This window comes from Hypanus sabinus, chromosome 1 (genome assembly GCF_030144855.1).
Source record: "Hypanus sabinus isolate sHypSab1 chromosome 1, sHypSab1.hap1, whole genome shotgun sequence".
NCBI lineage: Eukaryota > Metazoa > Chordata > Chondrichthyes > Myliobatiformes > Dasyatidae > Hypanus > Hypanus sabinus.
The window spans coordinates 143933447-143955894 of NC_082706.1; the positions used below are offsets into that span (position 1 = coordinate 143933447).

Below are 22448 nucleotides of genomic sequence, written 5' to 3' on the forward strand. Positions count from 1 at the left end.
AAAAGGATGGAGTTAGAGATAAGAATAGTTGAACAGCAGCCACAAACTAACTGCCCAGTTCTACACCAGTGATACCTCCCAGCTTCTGGTAGTATCCCCACTCTCCTGTTCCCCATCTGCCTCCTGTCTCTATATCAGTGTTTTATTGAATGTCAATCTTGCAAATTGATCAGTTTTATCAATTTGTCATCACATTTTAAAAGCTTGAGGGGAAAGGCTGCTCACCGAATCCACTCAGAGACAGTCTTAGAAATGTCTCCAACCGCAAACCTAAAGGCCGAACCAGTCCATTGTGATCCTTCAATATTATGATAACTGACTTAAGGCACATGGCACCTTGGCTAATCAGGAAACTACAGCCTGTGAAAATCTCAAATGCATCAGAAAATGATCAACACACTCTACAAATCAGTCCACATCCATGAAAATAAAAAGTAGTGGTCTATTTGATCCCAATATCTAACATTTTTAATACCTTTTAGAGTTGTGATTGATCGTTTGACAATTAACAAATAAGTATTCTTAAATTACCTCTGCTGACTTACAATCACTCTAACCTGCCATTTGCTTTGCTATCCATTTTAACTAACAGATTTATGGTAAGTAGTTTCTAAACATTTCAAACACAAAATAAAGGCAAAATAATCTATTTAGCTTTAAATTGCATTTTGTGAATACTTCAGTTTTAGAAGAGTTATTATAGGACCCAATCTGCCAATGAACATGCTAAATGTTCAAAGGCAGAACCTGCTTCTCATGGAATCAGGAAGTGACCACAGACTTTACTTTGACATGATTGCAATGCCTTGCTGGCAGCAGGTCACATGTGTGGTTACAATAAGATGTATAATCACATCAATCACACAAAATATAATTTAAAGTTTCACTTGTTTAAGATTTTTTTGTTAAAACTTTGAAGTTTGTCATCCAGGAATCAATAGTGCACATAAAGGAGGTTCAGCTTTCAGCATTACCACACTTATCAGATTTCTGTCATAATAAATACCAGCCACACAAATCTACTGACACTCGTTTTAAATTTTAATCTAGATTCAATTGCAGTGCTAGCTCAGTTGAATCCCAGCTTGCCAAGTTTCCTTTCGCTTTCACCAAAAAAAAAAGCCAGCAAAGTAAAATATTTAAAAGCTTTTCTCTTTTAATCATCTTCTGGGCTTTCATCAGACTCGAACTCTGCAAGTTTCCCATGCTTTTGGACGTGATCTTCATTTAATTTTTCCAAAGCCTCGATCTACAGATAAATCACAACACAAGAACATCATTTTGAAGTAGGGGCAATGAACTAAAATTATTGCAGCTGTCTTGAATAGAAATACTTAATCTAGCTTCCATGTCTAGTCAAAAATAAGATCATTTATCAGGTGACTGAAGTACTAAAAGATTACCACAGAACATGAAACAAGCCCTTCAGTCCATATTGTCGAGCACAATTAATTAAGAAAACCACAACTAATCCCATCTACCCTTGCAATGTTCATAACCCTCCATTCCCTGCACATTCATGTGCCTATCAAAGAGGTTCTTAAATGCCTCTATAGTATCTGTCTCCACCACCACCACCCCTGAGAGTGCATCCTAGACATCTACCACTTTGTCTAAAAATCTTGCCCCTTACATCACCTTTGAACTTGCCTCCTTTCACCTTAAATGCATTTCCCCCTGGTATTAGATATTTCAACCCTGGGAAAATGATACCAGCCGTCTACTCAATCTATGCTTCTCATAATCTTGTAAATATCTATCAGATCTCCCCTCAGCCTCTGCCACTGCAGAGAAAACCCAAGTTTGTCTAACCCCTCCTTATAACACATGCCCTCTCATCCAGGCAGCATCCTGGTGAACCTCTATCTAAAGCCTCAGCATTCTTCCAACAATGGGACAACCAGAACTGAATCCAATACCCCAGATGTGGCCAACTAGCGCCTTAAAAAGGGGAGCAGGAAAATGACCAGTGAATGTAGCAGGGTAGGCTGAGACAGAGTACACAAAGGATGCATCATTCTGAACTTTATCAATATATCACAGAGTACAAAAGCAGGGAAGTTGCACTGAACCTTTATTAACACTGGTTTGGACTCAGTTGGAGTTTTGTGTTCAATTCCAGCTGCTATGTTATAGGAAGGTGGTGAAGACATTAGAGGGGATCCAGGAAGGATTTACAAGAATGGTTACTGAAAGGAGCAATGGCAATTACAGGGACAGAGCCGACATGTTATCATTAGAGAAGGCAGATTTGGTAGGTTTTGGACAGGGTGGTTGGGGAGGCTGTCTCCATTGGTGAGGGTGGGGGTGATGGGATCAAACAGCAATTCACTTGCACATCAGAATCATAATTATGTCATGGAATTTATTGTTTCACAGTACAGTGCAACATCAAAAAATTACTATAAATTACAAATAGTAAAAACAAAAGGATTAATAAGGCAGTGTTAACTGACCATTCAGAAATATGATGGCAGAAGGGAAGAACCTATTCCTGAGTTGTTGAGTGTAGGTCTTCAGGCTCCTGTACCTCCTCTCTGAAAGTATTAACAAGAAGAAGGTCCATTCAACCCAATCTACGCTATTCATTGTTAGCAGTGTGATACTCTGTACACTAGAGAAACCAAACGTCAATAGATGATCCTTTGTGAAGCATCTGTGTTCAGTCCAAAGCCTGAACCTGAACTTCCCATTCCTTTACAGTTTCTCGTTCCACAGATGCAGCCTGACCTGATGAGTTTCCAACATGTTCTGTTTTCACTTTGGCCATGGGTTAATTTGCACAGTAATGGGTAGCTTGTGCATAAATGAGACATTGTGTGCAGGCCGCAAGACAGGAGACATCAAAAACCTGTGATCAATGGGGTCACTGGAAATAACGGACCTGCAGTTGAGTAATATCACCATGGCAACCAAGGCCCTGAGGGAACACTTTATACTTTATACTTTAGGTATAAGCCCACCAGATCAGGAGATGGAAGATGATGTTAAAAGCAACTAATCAGGAAACTTCTTGTCTTGGATTGGTCAAGTAGTAATAACTACATTTTGGGTGTTTAAAGACTTATTCAGAAAGTCAGAAGGCATGGGATCCAGGGAAGTTTGGCCAGGTGGATTCAGAATTGGCTTGCCTGTAGAAGGCAGAGGGTCGTGGTGGAGGGTGTACATTCAGATTGGAGGGTAGTGACTAGTGGTGTCCCACGAGGATCTGTTCTGGGACCTCTACTTTTTGTGATTTTTATTAACGACCTGGATGTGGAGTTAGAAGGGTGGGTTGGCAAGTTTGCAGATGACACAAAGGTTGGTGGTGTTGTAGATAGTGTAGAGGATTGTCGAAGATTGCAGAGAGACATTGATAGGACGCAGAAGTGGGCTGAGAAGTGGCAGATGGAGTTCAACCTGGAGAAGTGTGAGGTGGTACACTTTGGAAGGACAAACTCCAAGGCAAAGTATAAAGTAAATGGCAGGATACTTGGTAGTGTGGAGGAGCAGAGGGATCTGGGGGTACATTTCCACAGATCCCTGAAAGTTGCCTCATAGGTAGATAGGGTAGTTAAGAAAGCTTATGGGGTGTTAGCTTTCATAACTCGAGGGATAGAGTTTAAGAGACGCGATGTAATGATGCAGCTCTATAAAACTCTAGTTAGGCCACATTTGGAGTACTGTGTCCAGTTCTGGTCGCCTCACTATAGGAAGGATGTGGAAGCATTGGAAAGGGTACAGAGGAGATTTACCAGGATGCTGCCTGGTTTAGAGAGTATGGATTATGATCAGAGATTAAGGGAGCTAGGGCTTTACTCTTTGGAGGGAAGGAGGATGAGAGGAGACATGATAGAGGTGTACAAGATATTAAGAGGAATAGACAGTGAACAGCCAGCACCTCTTCCCCAGGGCACTACTGCTCAGTACAAGAGGACATGGCTTTAAGGTAAGGGGAGGGAAGTTCAAGGGGGATATTAGAGGAAGGTTGGTGCGTGGAATGCACTGCCTGAGTCAGTGGTGGAGGCAGATACACTAGTGTAGTTTAAGAGACTACTAGACAGGTATATGGAGGAATTTAAGGTAGGGGGGTTATATGGGAGGCAGGGTTTGAGGGTCGGCACAACATTGTGGGCCGAAGGGCCTTTACTGTGCTGTACTGTTCTATGTCTATGTCTATGTAAAACTGGGAGCTCCAATGCACAGGACCACAAGAGAGGTGGACTCAGCCAGTTCTGTCCTGGGTACAGTTCTCCCCATTACTGAGGACATCTATAAGAGGTGACATCTCAGAAAGGCAACATCTATAAGGGACACCCCCGCCCCCAAACCAGGTCATGAGTTCTTTTCAATGCTGACATCAGGAAGGAGGTACAGGAGCCTGAACACTCACATCTCAACCTTCAACATCAGGTTCTTGAACACATCTGATAGACTAACTTTACATTTTACTCAATTTGCACAAATGTCATTATATTTATTTCATTGTGTAAGTTATGTATAATTTGTTACTTTAAGTTTGCAATTTATGCTTGTCAAAAGACCCAAGACAAAGGAGCACCGAGTCTGCCCGCCATTTGGCCCACTGAATCTGCTCTGTCCTTCCTTTGTGGTTGATTTAACATCCTCTCAACCCCATTATCCTGCTTTTTCCCTATAAACTTTGACGCCGTTAATAACAAGAACCAACCCCCATTTTAAATATATCTACGTACTCTATTGTACAGCAGCAAAAAGCTAATTTTCAAGGCAAGTATAACGACAATTTCTTTTGACAATAGACTTGAACTTGAAAATATGTTGTGCTTTGTACAGACAAGGAGAGCGAGGACCACAGCAGTGAGGTAAACAGGCCTCCTCCTTCCTCAAGGTGAAAGTTTGATGAAATATATGCCTGCTTGAATTGATAATAGAAGTATCTCACTTTCTCCACTACACAGATCCCTCAAACAGATCAGATGTTGGGAGTAGCAAGAGTGGAGCACCATGGGAGGAGTGTGGGACAGGTGGCACAGGAGAAGTGTGAGCAATGGGAGGTTGTGCAGGTGCAGACGCACCCAGCCCTGAGGTACCATTTGATTTCAAACAATTGGTTTATTGATCATTACAGAATGTCCCTCTGACGCCTCTCACTCCCTCTCCTGATTCCCCTTCCTGCCCCCCCTCCCCACTCTCAGTCCAAAATATAGAGATCTATATCAGAATCAGGTTTATCATCACTCACAAATCTTCATGAAAGCACTATAGTACTGTGCAAAGGTCCATAAGATATAGGGGCAGAATTAGGTCATTCAGCCCATTGAGTCTGCTCTTCATGGCTGATCCCGGATCCCACTCAACCCTGTACACCTGCCTTCTCGCCATAGCCTTTAATACCCTGACTGATCAGGAAACTACCAACTTCCACCTTAAATGTACCCACGGACTTGGCCTCCACCACAGTCTGTGGCGGACAGAGCATTCCACAGATTTACTACTCTCTGGCTAAAAAGAAAATTATTCCTCCTTACCTCTGTTCTAAAGCTTTGAGGCCACAAATTCTAGTTCTGCATAGCCCCACCACAGGAAACATCATCTCCAGTCCTTTCAACATCCGACAGGTTTTAGTGAGATCCCCATGGATTCTTCTAAATTCCAGTTGAGTACAGGCCCAAACTTACAAAACACTCCTCATACATTTACCCTCTCATTCCCAGAATAATCCTGTAAACCTCCTCTGGACTCTCTCCAATGACAACACACCCTTTCTGAGATATGGGGCCCAAAACTGTTGACAATACTCCAAATGCAGCCTGACTAAGTCTTATAAAGCTCAGCATTATCCCCTTGCTTTTATATTCTATTCCCCTTGAAATAAATGCCAACATTGCATTTGCCTTCTTTACCACAGATCAACCTGTAAATTAACCTTCTGGGAGTCTTGTACTAAGACTCCTAAATCCCTCTGTTCCTCTGGTGTTTGAACCTTCTCCCCATTTAGATAATAGTCTACACTATTGTTTCTTTTACCAAAACACTGTAATCCATCTGCCACTTTTTTGCCCAGGATCTTATCTTGTTCAACAGCCTCATGGGTGGCATTTTATCAAACTCCTTCTGAAAATCCAAGTAAATGACACCATTGACTCTCCTTTGTCCACCCTGCTTGTTACTTCCTCGAAGAACTAACATCTGTCTGGCAAGATTTCCCTTTACAGAAACCATGCTGACATTGACTTATTTTATCATTAGTCTCCAAGTACCTTGAAACCTCATCCTTAAAAATAGACCAATACTTTCCCAACCACTGAGGTTAGGCTAACTGGCCTATAATTTCCTTTATTTTGCCTTTCTCCCTTCTTAAAGGGTGGAATGACATTTGCAATCTTCTAGTCCTCTGGGAACATGCCAGAATCAAGTGATTCTTGAAAGATCATGACCAATGCATCTGTTATCTCTTCAGCAACCTCTCTCATGACTCTGGGATGTAGTCCATCTGGCCCAGGTGACTTAGCACCTTATGATCTTTGAGTTTGCCTAGCTCTTCTTCCTTTATAATACCAATGGCACTCACGGATCTCTGGAACCCAAGCTATATATGTGTCCAAAACTTCTGCACAGTACTGTTGATCAGCTAGCTGCATGGTGTCGCAACATCAACTTCGCACTCAACAACAGCAAGACCAAAGAACTGATTGTGGAGTTCGGGAATGGGAAGATGAGTGACCAGACACCAATCTTCATTCTGAAGTCAGCAGTGGAAAGACAGACAGACAGACATACTTTATTGATCCTGAGGGTAATTGGGTTTCGTTACAGCCGCACCAAGAATAGTGAAGAAATATAGCAATATAAAACCATAAATAATTAAATAATAATAATAAGAAGAAGTAGTAAATTATGCCAAGTGGAAATAAGTCCAGGACCAGCCTATTGGCTCAGGGTGTCTGATACTCCGAGGAAGGAGTTGTAAAGTTTGATGGCCACAGGCAGGAATGACTTCTTATGACGCTCAGTGTTACATCTCGGTGGAATGAGTCTCTGGCTGAATGTACTCCTGTGCCTAACCAGTACATTATGGAGTGGATGGGAGTCATTGTTCAAGATGGCATGTAACTTGGACAGCATCCTCTTTTCAGACACCACCATCAGAGAGTCCAGTCCCACCCCCACAACATCACTGGCCTTACGAATGAGTTTGGTGTCTGCTACCCTCAACCTGCTGCCCCAGCACACAACAGCAAACATGATAGCACTGGCCACCACAGAACTCGTAGAACATCCTCAGCATCGTCCGGCAGATGTTAAAGGACCTCAGTCTCCTCAGGAAATAGAGACGGCTCTGACCCTTCTTGTAGACAGACTCAGTGTTCTTTGACCAGTCCAGTTTATTGTCGATTTGTATCCCCAGGTATCTGTAATCCTCCACCATATCCACACTGATCCCTTGGATAGAAACGGGTCACTGGTGCCTTAGCCCTCCTCAGGTCCACCACCAGCTCCTTAGTCTTTTTCACATTAAGGTGCAGATGATTCTGCTCACACCTTGTGACAAAGTTTCCCACTGTAGCCCTATAGTCAGCCTCATCTCCCTTGCTGATGCATCCAACTGTGGCAGAGTCATCAGAAAACTTCTGAAAATGGCAAGATTCTGTGTTGTAGTTGAAGTCCAAGGTGTAGATGGTGAAGAGAAAGGGAGACAGGACAGTCCCCTGTGGAGCCCCAGTGCTGCTGACCATTCTGTCTGACACACAGTGTTGCAAGCTCACATACTGTGATCTGCCAGTCAGGTAATCAATAATCCATGACACTAGGGAAGCATCCACCTGCATCACTGTCAGCTTCTTGCTCAGCAGAGCAGGGCAGATGGTTTTGAACGCACTGGAGAAGTCAAAAAACATGACCCTCACAGTGCTCGCCGGCTTGTCCAGGTGAGCATAGACACGGTTCAGCAGTTAGACGATGGCATCCTCAACTCCTAGTCAGGGCTGATAGGCAAACTGGAAGGGGTCTAAGTGTGGCCTAACCTTAGGCTGGAGCTACTCTAGAACAAGTCTCTCCAGGGTCTTCATGATGTGGGAGGTCAATGCCACCAGTCTAATCACTGGAGCCACTGTGGCGCGGCGTCTTCGGTACAGGAACAAGGCAGGACGTCTTCCACAGCACAGGAACCCTCTGGAGACTCGGGTTCAGGTTGAAGACATGGTGAAGTACTCCACATAGCTGGGGGGCACAGGCTTTGAGCACCCTGGGGCTAACACCATCCGGACCTGCAGCCTTGCTTGGGTGGAGACGTTTCAGCTGTCATCTTACCTGTTCAGCTGTGAAGCCCACCGTTGTGGTTTCCGGTGTGGGAGGGGTGCAGTCACAAGAGCAGGGTGGGGGGCTGTGAGGAGGGGTAGGAGGGGAGAATAGAGTATGTGTGGGTTGGGGGCCGCCAACATAGCCCTGTCCACACTGCTTTCTGCTCCTCTGTTGCTAGTTTGCCAGAACCCAGTGATGGTCCTCATCCCACTCCAGACCTCTCTCATGTTGTTCTGCTGGAGTTTCCACTCAAGCTTCCTCCTATACCTGTCTTTAGCCTCCCTGATCTTGGCTTTCAGGTCCCTCTGTATTGTCCTCAGCTCCTCCCTATTTCCATCTCTAAATGCCTTCTTTTTAGCGTTCAGGATGTCCTTAATGTCCTTTGTTACCCATGGCTTGTTATTTGATAACAAAGGACAGTTCTTGCCGGAACATTGTAGTCCACACAGAAGTTGATGTAACCAGTGATGTACTCTGTGAGCCCACCAATGTCCTCTCCATGTGGCTCACAGAGGGCCTGCCAGTCTGTCGCCTCAAAACAATCCTGGAGTGCCTCATAAGCCTCCCCCGACCATTTCCTCACTGTCCTCGAGGTTGCAGGTTTACTCTTCACCAGAGGCATGTAGCAGGGTTTGAGATGCACCAGGGTATGATCAGTCCTTCCCAGTGGGGGGAGGTGAGAGGAGCTGTAAGCATCCTTAACGTTAGCATACATCAAGTCCAGTTTCCTCTCCCCTCTGGTTGTACAGCTCACATACTGCGTGAAGTTGGGCAGTGTTCTAGCCATGGTAACATGGTTGAAGTCACCCGAGATGGTAACGAGGGCACTCGGGTGCTGGGTTTGTAGTCTGGCTATGAGAGTGCGAATGATGTTACACGCCGACGTCGGGTTGGCAGAGGGAGGGATGTACACAATAACCACAATTGCATGTGAAATTTCCCTTGGCAAATAACATGGCTGGAGTCCAACAGCAAAAAGTTGAATATCTGGGCTACAAACACGTTCCTTGATCGTAATATGACCAGGATTGCACCATCTGTTGTTAACCAGAACAGCAAGGCCCCCCCTCCTTTACGCTTACCACTCTCAGTGCAAGGTTGAGCAGATTCAAGATTCTGGATTATCAAGATCTGAGGATCTAACCTGGGCCTAACACACTGATGCAATCACAAAAATGACATGCCAATGTCTCTACTTCATTAGGAGTAAGGAGCAAGATCATGAAGAGATTTGGTATGTCACCAAAAACTAGCAGATTTCTACAGATGTGCAGAGGAGAACAGTTTGGCTGGTTGCATCATCAATGCACAATGCACAAGAGGCTGCACAGTATTATAAACTCAGTCAGCTCCATCACAGGCACAATCCTCCCTACCATTGAGGGTATCTTCAAAAAGCGGTGCTTCAGTACAGTGGCATTCACCACTAAGGGCCTTCACCATCTGGATAAGCCCCTTTCACATTACTAACATCAGGTAGGCGGTACAGGAGCCTGAACACCCATAACCTAATGTGCACTAGTTTTAACATATCATCCTTTCTCAGTACACTAGATTCCAGTCTCTGGGATAATCTTCAAACTAGAAACTTACACTCAGATGCAAGTGCTGATGCACGGTTTCACCCATCACAAGATTTTTTAAAAAATCATAAGAACTTACACTGTAAATTGGACAGTTGCCTGTCCCATATGACCCTGTCCACTTCCCCAAAACAAGGGCTTGAGCATGAGAGTTTGTGGCTCTGATATTTTACCCAAATAGATGCATGTTCCTTTTTAGATAACTTTTACCACTTCAAATCTGGGATCACTCCAGATATAGTCAACCTTACATTCCAAGTCATTATAATTCCTTCTTGCATCCAGATAAAACTGTTGGCAGAAGCAATGAGTACCAGAGGGAAGATTTTCTCCCAATTTTTAAAATAATAACGTCTATTTTCATAACTAAATATCAGTTATTTAACTGATAATAGTTATTCCAAAGGGGGAAGATTTCGGGAAGTTTCACCAACAGAAAGATCTGGTTCCAACCAAATCATCAAGTTCACTGATGACGCAACAATGATTGACCTCATCGACGACAACAACGAGATAGCATACAGAGCAGGCAGAGCAGCTGGTAAATGGTGTAAACACAATTTGAGTTTCAACATGGACAAGACCAAAGAGATGATTGTGGACTTTAGGAAGGTGCAGACTGATCACTCCTCGCTGATCATAAAAGGCTCATTCGTGGAGAGAGGAGCACCAAGTTTCTGTGCGGGCACATCTCACCTGGTCCCTCCAACATCACCTCTTTAGTCAAAAAAAAGCACAGTAGCGTCTTCACTTCCTGAGGAGAGAAAAGTGAGTGAGGCTCTCCACCACCCCCACCCCCAATTTTAACCATTTTTTTGTACAGGAGCCCCATCTGAAGGGTCCTAACCAGCTGCATCCCCTTCTGGTATGGGAATTGCAAGGCATCTAATCGCAAGTCCCGATAAAGGATTGCAAGGACTGCTGAGAGAATCATGGAAGTCTCTATTCCACCTGTTAGAGATATTTATCAGGAGCACTACATATGCAGGGTCCTTAGCATTGTCAATGATCCCTCCCATCCATTGAACAATCTCTGATTCCCTTACCATCAAGTAGGAGGTTCGGTAGCATGAGGCCAAGAACTGTTAGGATGGGAAGCAGCCTAACAAGTTCCCCCAGGCCCTAAGACTACTGAACCTGCCACCTCCCAGGTCTTACATATGACTGTTAGAAGTGTTATATTATTTTTTAAACTTGTGTCATATATGCACCTTATTATTTGTTAATTTGTGGTAACATTACTTTGTGTGTTATATGTGTGAGTTATATATAAAAACACAAAATGCTGGCAGAACTCAACAAGCCAGACAGCATCTATGGGAGGAGGTAGTGACGACATTTCGGCCCGAAACGTCATCACTACCTCCTCCCATAGATGATGTCTGGCATGCTGAGTTCTGCCAGCATTTTGTGTTTTTATTTATTTCCAGCATCTGCAGATTCACTCGTGTGAGTTATATACTGTTTTGTCTTGTGCACCTTGGTCTGTTGTTTTGTTTGGTGGCATACACATGTACAGTTGAATGACAATAAACTGATCTTGAACTTTTACAAGCACCGGGGAGAAATAATCTTCAAGAAAACAGGTATTTACTTTACAATAATCAAAATAGCAAGTAGCTCCCTTCTTGCCCACTCCATCGTAGTCCCATCACTGCACAGGATTATTCGGAAATGCAGTTTAAGCAGGTATATCGAATAAGTTTACAAAGTGAGCATTTGATAACAGTGACTTTATATAGAATCTGTAACAGGATTAAAACATTCCAAAGAGTTAAAATCCTTTATCCTAAATGGTTATACCTCAGCAAGGAAGTCCACTTCATTATCAGCACTGATATTCAAACCAGAGACAGCATTGAACAGATCCCGCTCACCCATCGCATCTGCAACTCCGGCCTTCTGGAAAAACTACAACAAGAACAGCAACATGAAGGACCATGCCACATTGTCAGGCCATCAGTTCCGCCATTAACTCTATAGCTGCTTTGGGAAAGCGGCTAGCATAATCAAAGACCCCACCAACCTCCGATATTTGCTTTTTTCCTATTTCCCATTAGGCAGAAGATACAGAAGCCTGTATAGACACACAGTATGATAAAGATGGACTCATCAGAATCTACCTTGTAATGGCTTTGCACCTTATTGTCTACTTGCACTGCACTTTCTCTGTAACTACGCTGGTATCGTTTTACCTTGTGCTACATCAATGCACTGTGTAATTAATTGATCTCTATGGACAGGGACTTCACCTGAATTATCTGCTGCAGAGGTTTATTATGGCAAAGTAACCAACCTAAACTCGTTTGGGAGAAGGGGGAGAAGGGAGGCAACATACTTCAATAGAAAGAAAGTGGACCTTATTCCTTCCGCAGCTCTCTCTCTCTCACTTGTTCTTTTCACTTTTCTGACAAGATCGTTGCCAGATATTCCTCACTGTAACCTGGCTCCCTTCACACCTGTTTCAAGGTGGAGGGTGGTGGGGTTTGAAAAGCATTTGTTTTTTGCTACATGCCGCAGGTCAGTGACAACAAGGAAAAATTTACTATTTATTGATGGACTTCCTCACATCGGTATGTGATCTTCTCTTTTAAGGGAGGAAGGCAAAAGAAAAGGAACTATAGGCCAGTTAGCCTAACCTCAGTGGTTGGGGAAGTGTTGGAGTCTATTATCAATTATGAGGTTTTAGCGTACTTGGAGACAAATGATAAAATAGGTCAAAGGCAACATGGTTTCTGTAAAGGGAAATCTTGCCTGACATATCTGTTAAGAGTTCTTCGAGGAAGTAAGAAGCAGGGTGGACAAAGGAGAGGCAGTGGATGTCATTTACTTGGACTTTTATACGGTATTTTATAAGATGCCACACATGAGGCTACTTAACAAGATAAGATCCTATGGCGTTACAGGAAAGTATATTTCTAGTGGGATAGAATTCAGAAGTCTGAGCATTATATCAAATTGCTTTAGAACCTGGGTAAGTCCACTCCCAAGTTTTGCCTGTCAGATTTGGTCTTCACCATCAAAACAAACTTGTGGCTCTGTTTCCTCAAATGGCTACAGAAATTAAAACTGTTCCCAATGACCGTCACCATGATACACCACTGAAAGCATCCTGTCCAGATACATTACAGTATGGTACGGCAGCTGCTCTGCCCATGACTGCTGAAAGTAGTGGACACAGCTCAGCACATCTCAAGAACCAGCCTCCCCACGTTTACACTTCACGCTGCCTCAGTAAATCTGTCAGCATAATCAAAGACCCTACTCACACCAGACATTCTCACTCCCCCCCCCCCCCCATTGGACAAAAAATACAAAACCCTGAAAGCACGAACCAGCAGGCTAAAGGACAGCTTCTATTCTGAAACACAAGAGATTCAGCAGATGCTGGAAATCTTGAACAGTACATTCAAAATGCTAGAGGAACTCATCAGATCAAGCAGCATCTATGAGAGAAATAAATGTTTTGGTCCAAGATCCTTCATTAGGACTAGAATGGAAGGGCATCAGAAGCCAGGATAATAAGGTGAGGAATTTTGACCCCTTCCTTTTCAGTTCTGATGAAGGGCCTTGGCCCAAAACATCCACTGTTTACTTCCCTCCATAGATACTGCCTGACCTGCTGAGTTCCTCCAGCATTTTGCACGTGTTGCTCGGCTTCCATTCCGCTGTTATGATAGATATGAACTCTGGATCTCTCAATTACTTTATCACGTTTGCTGCTTGCACCTTATTTGTCTACCAGCACTTTCTCTGTAACCATAATACAATATTCAAGGCTATCCTGTATTCGATGTGTATTTTTTAAACATTTTATACTACCTCAGTTTACTTATGTATAGAATGATCGGTCTGGTTGACATGCAAAACAAAAGCTTTTCTCTTTATCTCAGTAACAAACCAATTACTAAATTACGAGAAGCATTATTAGACCAAGAACTGACAAGCATAGCCCCAGAATGGAGGAGTTGCGATCACCAGCTAATGCTGAACATGAAGGGAGAGAAAATGCTCATATAGCAAACAAATTTAACAGGATTAACTAGGAGCAACTGTCTCCAGCTAAGCATGTAAAGGAGAAGGGAATTAAAAGGTATCACATACTGCAGCGTGAACTGGGAAATGAGGAGTTGCTGGGCTGAATATCTACTAACTTTCTAAATACAGCTGCACTGATAATTCACGAGTACTCATTATCATGGAAGAGGAACTGCTGAGTTACCTGAGAAACATTTTTGCAATCCCTGAAGAGAAACTCGAGTCCATGAGGATGAGTGGGTTCGACGGATTGACTGACATCAATCAACCAGATCTGTAAAACAAAACATAGGCAGGCTAGATCAAGTTATCCTCATGAAAGCACAACATGAAATTTTTGATGTAAGCTGGAGAAATTCAGCAGGTCAGATAGCACCTGTGTGAGGGAAGAAACAGTCAACATTCTGGTCAGTTTTATCGCTCCAGATTCTACATCTGCAATCTCTTGTGTCTCCATGAAAGCAGATCACTAGCAAGATCAGCATTAAGTGTGTGTCCTGAACTACCCCACCTGTATTTAAAGGAGACAAGAGAGTTGAGACAACCAGATCTGGAGCAGCAGACAGACTGCTGGAGGAACTTGGGTGGAGGGTCATGCAGGACAGTGGGCAGAGGGACGGTTCTCATTGTGGGTCCAGAGAACAGTCATGAGCCATCACAAAGACGGTGGGTATGGATTCACATGCAGGAGGACAGACTATCTATGGATAGCAGGTCGCAAAACCCAAAGATTAGAATGGGTCCTTATGATAATCCAGTAGTTTTGCAGTTAACATTAACACTTTTCATTTTAAATTTGATTTATTTACTTTGTTAAATTTCCTACTTGCTAGAATGGAATTCAAACTCATTTCTGGATGAAAACCCTGTAACCAAATCATATTCTCTAATAATAACCCTTATCATTGCATTTCAACAATATTTTTGCTTGCTTGAAAACTGCCAAGTTCCTTGGTGTAAACATTACTAATAGTCTGTCCTAGTTTAAGCAACACACACAAAATGCTGGTGGAACGCAGCAGGCCAGGCAGCATCTATAGAGAGAAGCACTATTGATGGCCGAGACCCTTCGTCAGGACTAACTGAAAGGAAAGATAGTAAGAGATTTGAAAGTAGGAGGGGGAGGGGGAAATGCAAAATGATAGAAGAAGACCGGAGGGGGTGGGGTGAAGCTGACAGCCGGAAAGGTGATTGGTGAAAGTGATACAGAGCTGGACAAAGGAAAGGATCATGGGATGGGAGGCCTAGGGAGAAATAACGGGGGAGGGGAGCACCAGAGGGAGATGGAGAACAGGCAGAGTGATGGGCAGAGAGAGAGAAGAAAACAAACAACTAAATATATCAGGGATGGGGTAAGAAGGGGAGGAGGGGCATTAACGGAAGTTAGAGAAGTCAGTGTTCATGCCATCAGGTTGGAGGCTACCCAGCCGGTATATAAGGTGTTGTTCCTCCAACCCGAGTGTGGCTTCATCTTGACAATAGAGGAGGCCATGGATAGACATATCAGAATGGGAATGGGACCTGGAAGTAAAATGTGTAGACATATCAGAATGGGTAGCCTCCAACCTGATGGCATGAACATTGACTTCTCTAACTTCCATTAATGCCCCTCCTCCCCTTCTTACCCCATTCCTGATTAAAGTTTTTTCCCCTCTCCTTTTTTTTCTCTCTTTCTGCCCATCACTTTGCCTGTTCTTAATCTCCCTCTGGTGCTCCCCTCCCCCTTTCTTTCTCCCTAGCCCTCCCATCCCATGATCCTTTCCTTTCTCCAGCTCTGTATCCCTTCTGCCAATCACCTTTCCGGCTCTCAGCTTCACCCCACGCCCTCCGGTCTTCTATCATTTCACATTTTCCCTACCCCCTCCTACTTTCAAATGTCTTACTATCTTTCCTTTCAGTTAGTCCTGACGAAGGGTCTCGGCCCAAAACGCTAACAGTGCTTCTCCGTATAGATGCTGCCTGGCCTGCTGTGTTCCACCAGCATTTTGTTGGTGTGTTGCTTGAGTTTCCAGCATCTGCAGATTTCCTCATGTTGTCCTAGTTCAACCACTTTTACTTTATGGCTATGAAAGCACACCAACTCCTCTATGTCCTTAGAAGGTTAAGGAAATTCACATGTCCCTCAAGACCTCCACCAATTTGTATTGATACACTATAGAAAGTGTCCTACCTAGATGCATAACAGCTTGGTATGGCAACTACTTTGCCATGACAACAAGAAAATGTTAAAACATATCAGAATGCAGAGTTACAGAGAAAGTGCAGTGCAGCTAGACAATAAGGCACAAGGGCCATGATGCAGGTGTGGACGCAGTTCAGCACATCATGGAAACCAACCTCCCCTCCATGGACTATCTACACTTCTCACTGTCTCAGTAAAGCAGTCAACATAATCAAAGACCTCTCAAAGACATTTTCTCTTCCAGCAGAAGGCACAAAACCTGTAATTACATACCACCAGGGTCAAGGACAGCTTCTATCCCACTGTTATAGAACTATTGAATGGTCCCCAAGATGGACTCTTGACCTCACAATCTATCTTATCATGACCCTTGCACCTTATTGTCTACCTGTACTGCACTTTCCCTGTATTTGTACACTTTATTCTGCATTGTTATTGTTTTAACTTGTTCTACTTCAATGTATTGATGCAATGAGTGGATGGCATGCAAAACAGTCTTGTACTATACCTTGGTAAACGTGACAATAATAAAACTACCAACTACTGGGGAGTAGGTACAGAGGAGAGATCAGGGTTAAGTTTTTTAACCAGAGAGTGGTAAGTGTGTGGAATTGGCTGCTGGCAACAGTGGTGGAGGCAGATACAATAGGGTTTTTTAAGAGGCCTTTAGATAGGTACATGAAGCTTAGTAAAATAGAGGGCTATGGGTAAGCCTAGTAATTTCTAAGGTAGGGACATGTTCGGCACAACTTTGTGGGCCCAAGTGCCTGTATTGTGCTGTAGGTTTTCTATGTTTCTAAAGTGGCCTCTCTTCCATTGGGGACTCATCACAGGTTAGGGCTACAATGCAAAACATCTCCCATATTGGAGACCTTGAACTTCTGCCACCGCTACTGATCTAATGTCTTCAGGTCCTAGTCTTACAACTAAATGCAGCATCCTTCCAGACTCAACTTCATGTACAGATTCTGCAGTTCCCATTTGCACCTCCTATGCACCCAATGAGTCCATCCTTACTATCTTTCACATTCATCCATTTTGAGAAATTAGTTTATTATTGTCACATATAACAAGGTACTATGAAAAACTGTTTGGCTTATCTCTTATACAGATTAATTAATTAATTACAATAGTGCATTGGTGTATTATAAGGGAAAACAATAACAGAGTGCAGAATAAAGTGTTACAGTTACAGCAAAAGTGCAGTGCAGATACTCAATAAGGTGAAAGGCCATAAGGTATATTATGAGGATAAGAGCCCACCTTACCATATTAAGGGACAATTCACCAGTCTTCTAACAGTGTAATAGAAGATGGCCTTGAGCCTGGTGATACAAGCTTTCAGGCTTTTATTTTAAAACTTTGTTTCTACTCTTCTAGACACTCCCTCCCTCTCTACCCTGCATGAAACCTGTTTCAGCTAATTATTTTCCAGATCAAATGAAGTTATAAGCATGCAATTTCTGTAAGCTGTAATAACATCTGTAATTATAGAAAAGTGGCAACACATTGACATTCTTCTCCCCAAAATGCATCCAATTTGGTTGAAATATGCAGAGTTTCATTTATTTAAATCAAGTTCCCAATAAACCAGCTCTCATCACTTAACTGACAGTAAAACCTCAGATCTTTCTTGCACACCACACACAAGCTGCTGGTCAGCACAGACCTGGTGGGCCTGTTTCCATCCTGACTCCAAGACACATATGCTTACCTTCCCCACGTGCCACAACATGTTGTAGGCGCTCAGGTCAGCATGAACCAATTTGCATTCGGTGTACAGCTGTTGCATTATCTGTAAAATAAGGCAGGCCTTTAGACAACACTCTTTCCAACAACAGAATAAGCTGAACTCAAAAATTCCCTTGAAACCTTCAGAACCACAGAGGCATTATTAATTCTTTTCGATTATGTTTAAGGGAGCCCCAGAAATACATTACAGTGGAGCATTTTCATATCTATAAGACACAGGAACAGAATTAGGCCATTTGGCCAGTCAAGTCTGCTCTACCATTTGATCATGGCCAATTTATTTTCCCTCTCAACCCCATTCTCCTGCCTTCTACCCATAACTTTGACACCCTTAAGTACCTATCAACTTTCACTTTAAATATACCCAGTCATTTGGCCTCTGCAACTGTCAGTGGCAATGAATTCCATAGATTCACCACCCTCTAACTAAAGAATATCCTTGCGAATAGAGCTTGTGCAGAAAGAACAGTAGCTTACATGCAAGACCTGGTGATAGGCTCGCTTCATGTCTTCATTGTTAAGCTGAACATCTTTCAGTTTGGGAGCTGCCACGTGATCCTGGCCAATGAATGACATCACCAGGATGTGCTTCTTGAGAAGAACCACCTCTGGACAGGGAATCCCAACTTTATGCATCCTGCGGAGAGAAATCAGGCATCCAATTGTACCATTTGCATTTACATGGAGAGACAAAAAGGGTTTATTAGCCACAGACCCTCAATTCAGTCCCAGGACTGATCTTTCACCCCCAACCCCACTTTCCTTCACAAACCCAATATCCCTTGACTGCTTCATAACCACAAACAAGTTGTCTTGGATTTTCTGTTGGTATGTGCTTTCACATCTTCCCACTGGACAGAATATACAAAAGCCTAAAGCATATACAGGTCAACCTGTACTGGGACCAGTGGAGTGTCGGATCAGTGAAAATGCCGAATTACAGAAGGATCACATTAAGCAATAGCTAACCGCCTCATCGTACCTTTAAAATATCGTGTAAATCAGTACAAGTTAAGTAATAATGAAACAGAAATATTAAATGAGTAGCAAGTGAAATTTTAATAAAGTAATATACTGTACAGGCACATATAAAATAAAGGGTACAGGTAAATGTACAGGAATGTACAGAACAGCTGAACACATCCACTTCTAAAGTGAGACGCTTAATATACCTTCAGACGAAGTTACATGATTGCAAGTGTGGAGTTGTCAGGATCATCAACATCTTCATCTTGAAAAATGAGTGAAGCATCAGGAACTGGTGCTGAAACTGACACAACAGTTTTTTCAAGAACCATCGATGTTGGTGGCAGCACATCTGGGTGAGCAGAAGCAGAAGTTGGAGAAAGGAGGTCTTCTATAAGCCACCTTTCACGCAACCGCCAAGTGGCCAGGGATTCAGTGCTGGACCCTTCCCTCTTCACTTGCAGTTACTGAGGGAATCCTCATTAGTTTCTTTTCCTCTGCTTAGTAATATGCTTAAGTTCAGCGGGTCACCACGTCTGATCTGAGGTCATCGGCAGAAGAGAACGGAGCACCGGCCAGGCAATGCCGGAGGGCAGTGTGCGACTGCCGGCAGGCAGGTGAGAAGGCAGACTGACCCAGTGCACACCAACTCCCCTGCCTTTGGCGGGTGAGACAAGTGAGTGCCGGCGGCCGTGCCTCATGCAAATGATATTAATAAATGCAGGAAAACAAGCAGGAATCACCTGTCTGTGCTTACAAGAGTGTGCCAACACGTGAACAGATCTAGCGCAACCAAAACAATGCGTACGGTGGCCCAGGAAAGTTGAAAATTACAGTTGCGCAGAAAATTTGAAATCAGTGCCAGATTATCGAAGGAACCGCATTACAGGTAGTCAGATTAGTGAAGGTCGATTGTACCACCAGGGTCAAGGACAGCTTCTATCCCACTAAGACTACTGAACAGTCCCTTGGAATGAAACGATGGACTCTTGACCTAACAATACACTTCGTTATGGCCAGGCACATCATTGTCTGTCTGCACTGCACTTCCTCTGTAACTGTAACACTCCAATTCTGCATTCTGTTATGGTTTTCCCTCATTCTACCTCGATGCACTGATGTGATGAATTGACTTGCATGAAGGCAGCAAAGTTTTTCACTGCACTTCGGCATATGTGACAATAATAAACCAATTTCCCAATATACTTTAATAGCTTAGTTTCCACAGCCTTTTGGGTAGGGAAGTCTAAATCCACTACCCTCTGGTTACAACTATCACCTCCATTATCTCCATAGCCATCTTAAGATGCAGGTCACCAGGTCAGGGGATTTATTTGTTTTTAGTATCACTAACTTTTCCAATGATGATGAAGAGTTCTTTCATCTTCTCATTCAATTTCGGCCTGTTCGCCACTTGTATCGTGTCCTTTGTAAATACATTTCCTTCTCGTATCATAGGTATCACAGTAGCATGGCAGCTAGCATAAAGCTTTACAGCACCAGCAGTAGGGGTTCAATTCTCACCGCTGACCCATATATACCAAGTTAACATTGTGGCATCTTTACATGACCCACTGAAAGGCTGATTTTACCTGTGCTTGCTCAGCAAAACTAGAAGGAATACAGGGTAAACCAGACTGTTGTACAGTGTGAACATCCTCAAACTTATTGGGTCCCCATCGGGGGAAGAGGATTCACAGATGAGAAAGCATGGCAAGATTTTGATAATATTGAGGTAGTCTGGATAGAAAATTCACAATACTTCATAGATCAAAGTATTCAGTAAAGGAGTTGGGATGTTATGTTTAAGTTGTATAAGACTTTAGCGAGGTCTAATTTGGAGTATTGTGTGCAGTTTTGGTCACCTGCAGCAAAGATGTAAATACAATTGAAAGAGCACAGTGAAAACTTACAAGGCTGTTGTTGGAACTGGAGAATGAGTTATATGGAAAGATTGACTAGGTTCGAACTTTATTCACTGGTAAGTAAAAGATTGAGCGGTGATTTGATGAAGGTATACAAAATTATGAAGGGTATCAATAGGGTAAAAGCAAGCAGGCTTTCTCCACTGGGGTTGGGTGGGAGGTCATGGCTTAAGAGTGAAAGGTGAAAAGTTTAAGGGTAACATGAGGGGAAACCTCTTCACTCAAAGGGTCATGGAAATGTAGAATGAGCTGCCAGTGCAATTGGTGCATAAGAGCTCAATTTCAATGTTTGAGAGAAGTTTGGATAAGTATGTGGATAGCAGGGATATGGCGGGCTACCGTCAAGGTGCAGGTTGTTGGGAGTAGGTTTCAGCTTAACACCATAAGATATTGGAGCAAAATTAGGCCATTTGGCCTATCAAATCTGCTCTGCCATTTCATCATAGTACAAGGATGGGAGGAGACATATGGAGAGCTATATTCTGGGTGCAAGTCAATGGGACTAGGTAGTTTAAATGATTCAGCATGGACAGGATGGGCCAAAAGGCCCGTTTCTGTGCTGTAGTTTTCTGTGACTCAATGACCAAAACTTTTTTAAAAAATGCAGTGAGACAGCTGTACAAGCCACAGTAAGCCCTGGGACTGCCCCCAGCTCCTTGAAATAAGTGCCCCTAGTTACAGGATGGAACAGACTTTATCAAACAAGTATGCAGAGTCTTTCATTCAAATCATTGAGAGCTAGTAGAGTTATAAAAGCCACCACATCTACACTGACACAGTAGCAGTGCCAACAATCTGCATTCAATTCCAACTGTGCCTGCAAGGAATTTGTATGTTTTCCTTGTAACTACAGTATATTGGTTTCCTTCGGGTGCTCCCAGTTTCCTCCCACATATAGGTTGGCAAGGGTTAGTACGTTGTAGGCATGGTATGTTGGCACTGGAAGCATGGCAACACTTATGGGCTGCCCCCACTGTCTATGGAGTTTGCACATTCACCCTAAAATCACGTGGGTTTCCTCTGGTTTCCTGCCACATCCCAAAGACATGCAGATTAGGTTGATTAGCCAGACGAGTTGAGTGGTGAAATCTGGGCCACTGGCCTAATGTAGAGATTACTGCACTGAAAAAGTCATTCAACCCACCGGTCTAGGCTGACCATTATGCCTATCTTTCTATCCCATTGCATTAATTCTCTCTCCACTCCCTAATCATTCATGACCTATCAAGATGCTTCAAGTGTTGTCACTGTGATACGACACCCAACTTTTGTACCTGGTCAAGTTGTGCATTTCCTTCTCTGCCCACATGCGGATTATCTTACGAGGATTCAGCTTGCTGAAGCGGTCTTTGAACCTGTAATCATCCTTGATGTACTTGTCCCGATTTTTGAATTCATTGAGAGTTGTCTTAAAAACTTTGATGGCACACTCTGTGGGAACCATTTGATCACCCAGGCTGTGAAGGGAGAAACCAACAAGTAGTGATGAATTTTGGAAAATATTGACTTCAACATTAAATAAGAAAGACAAAGAATTTGAGGGGTAAATGATGAATCTAATGAGAAATGAAGGGGGAATTTTCTTTTTAATACAGGGAGCAAAAAGAATGTGGAGCTTGCCCAGAAAATGAAGGTGGTGAACATGGAGGTACAGTTCAGATAAAATTCCATGCCATCAGCTGTCAGGAAATGTTACTGTTACAGAAGTAGCTTACATCTCTACGGGTTTTCAGATTAAGT

The 22448-nt window shown here is 43.2% G+C and overlaps 2 protein-coding genes across 7 annotated transcripts in view; one reads left to right on the top strand and one right to left on the bottom strand.

Annotated features, from left to right (window-relative positions):
- The window catches only part of LOC132398489 (leucine-rich repeat-containing protein 15-like), a 146344-nt gene that overhangs the window by 65317 nt on the left and 58579 nt on the right, over window positions 1–22448 (top strand). For 2 of the 4 annotated variants that reach the window (XM_059978034.1, XM_059978023.1), the window contains exon 2: window positions 4920–5047. In XM_059978034.1, the coding sequence (XP_059834017.1) occupies window positions 5009–5047 (39 nt within the window). In that variant the 5' untranslated portion in view covers window positions 4920–5008. Of the gene's footprint in view, window positions 1–2543; window positions 5048–10222; window positions 11130–22448 lie in introns of those variants that run through there. The other 2 variants (XM_059978045.1, XM_059978014.1) reach the window with 2 other exon arrangements.
- The window catches only part of riok3 (RIO kinase 3 (yeast)), a 76731-nt gene continuing 55303 nt past the window's right edge, over window positions 1021–22448 (bottom strand). For 2 of the 3 annotated variants that reach the window (XM_059977991.1, XM_059977977.1), the window contains exons 8-13: window positions 21983–22165; window positions 18295–18454; window positions 17780–17860; window positions 14068–14157; window positions 11649–11756; window positions 1021–1249 (exon numbers count right to left, since the gene is read on the bottom strand). In XM_059977991.1, coding sequence (XP_059833974.1) covers window positions 1157–1249; window positions 11649–11756; window positions 14068–14157; window positions 17780–17860; window positions 18295–18454; window positions 21983–22165 — 715 coding nt within the window. In that variant the 3' untranslated portion in view covers window positions 1021–1156. Of the gene's footprint in view, window positions 1250–2456; window positions 2538–11648; window positions 11757–14067; window positions 14158–17779; window positions 17861–18294; window positions 18455–21982; window positions 22166–22448 lie in introns of all 3 variants that reach the window. The other variant, XR_009513668.1, reaches the window with a different exon arrangement.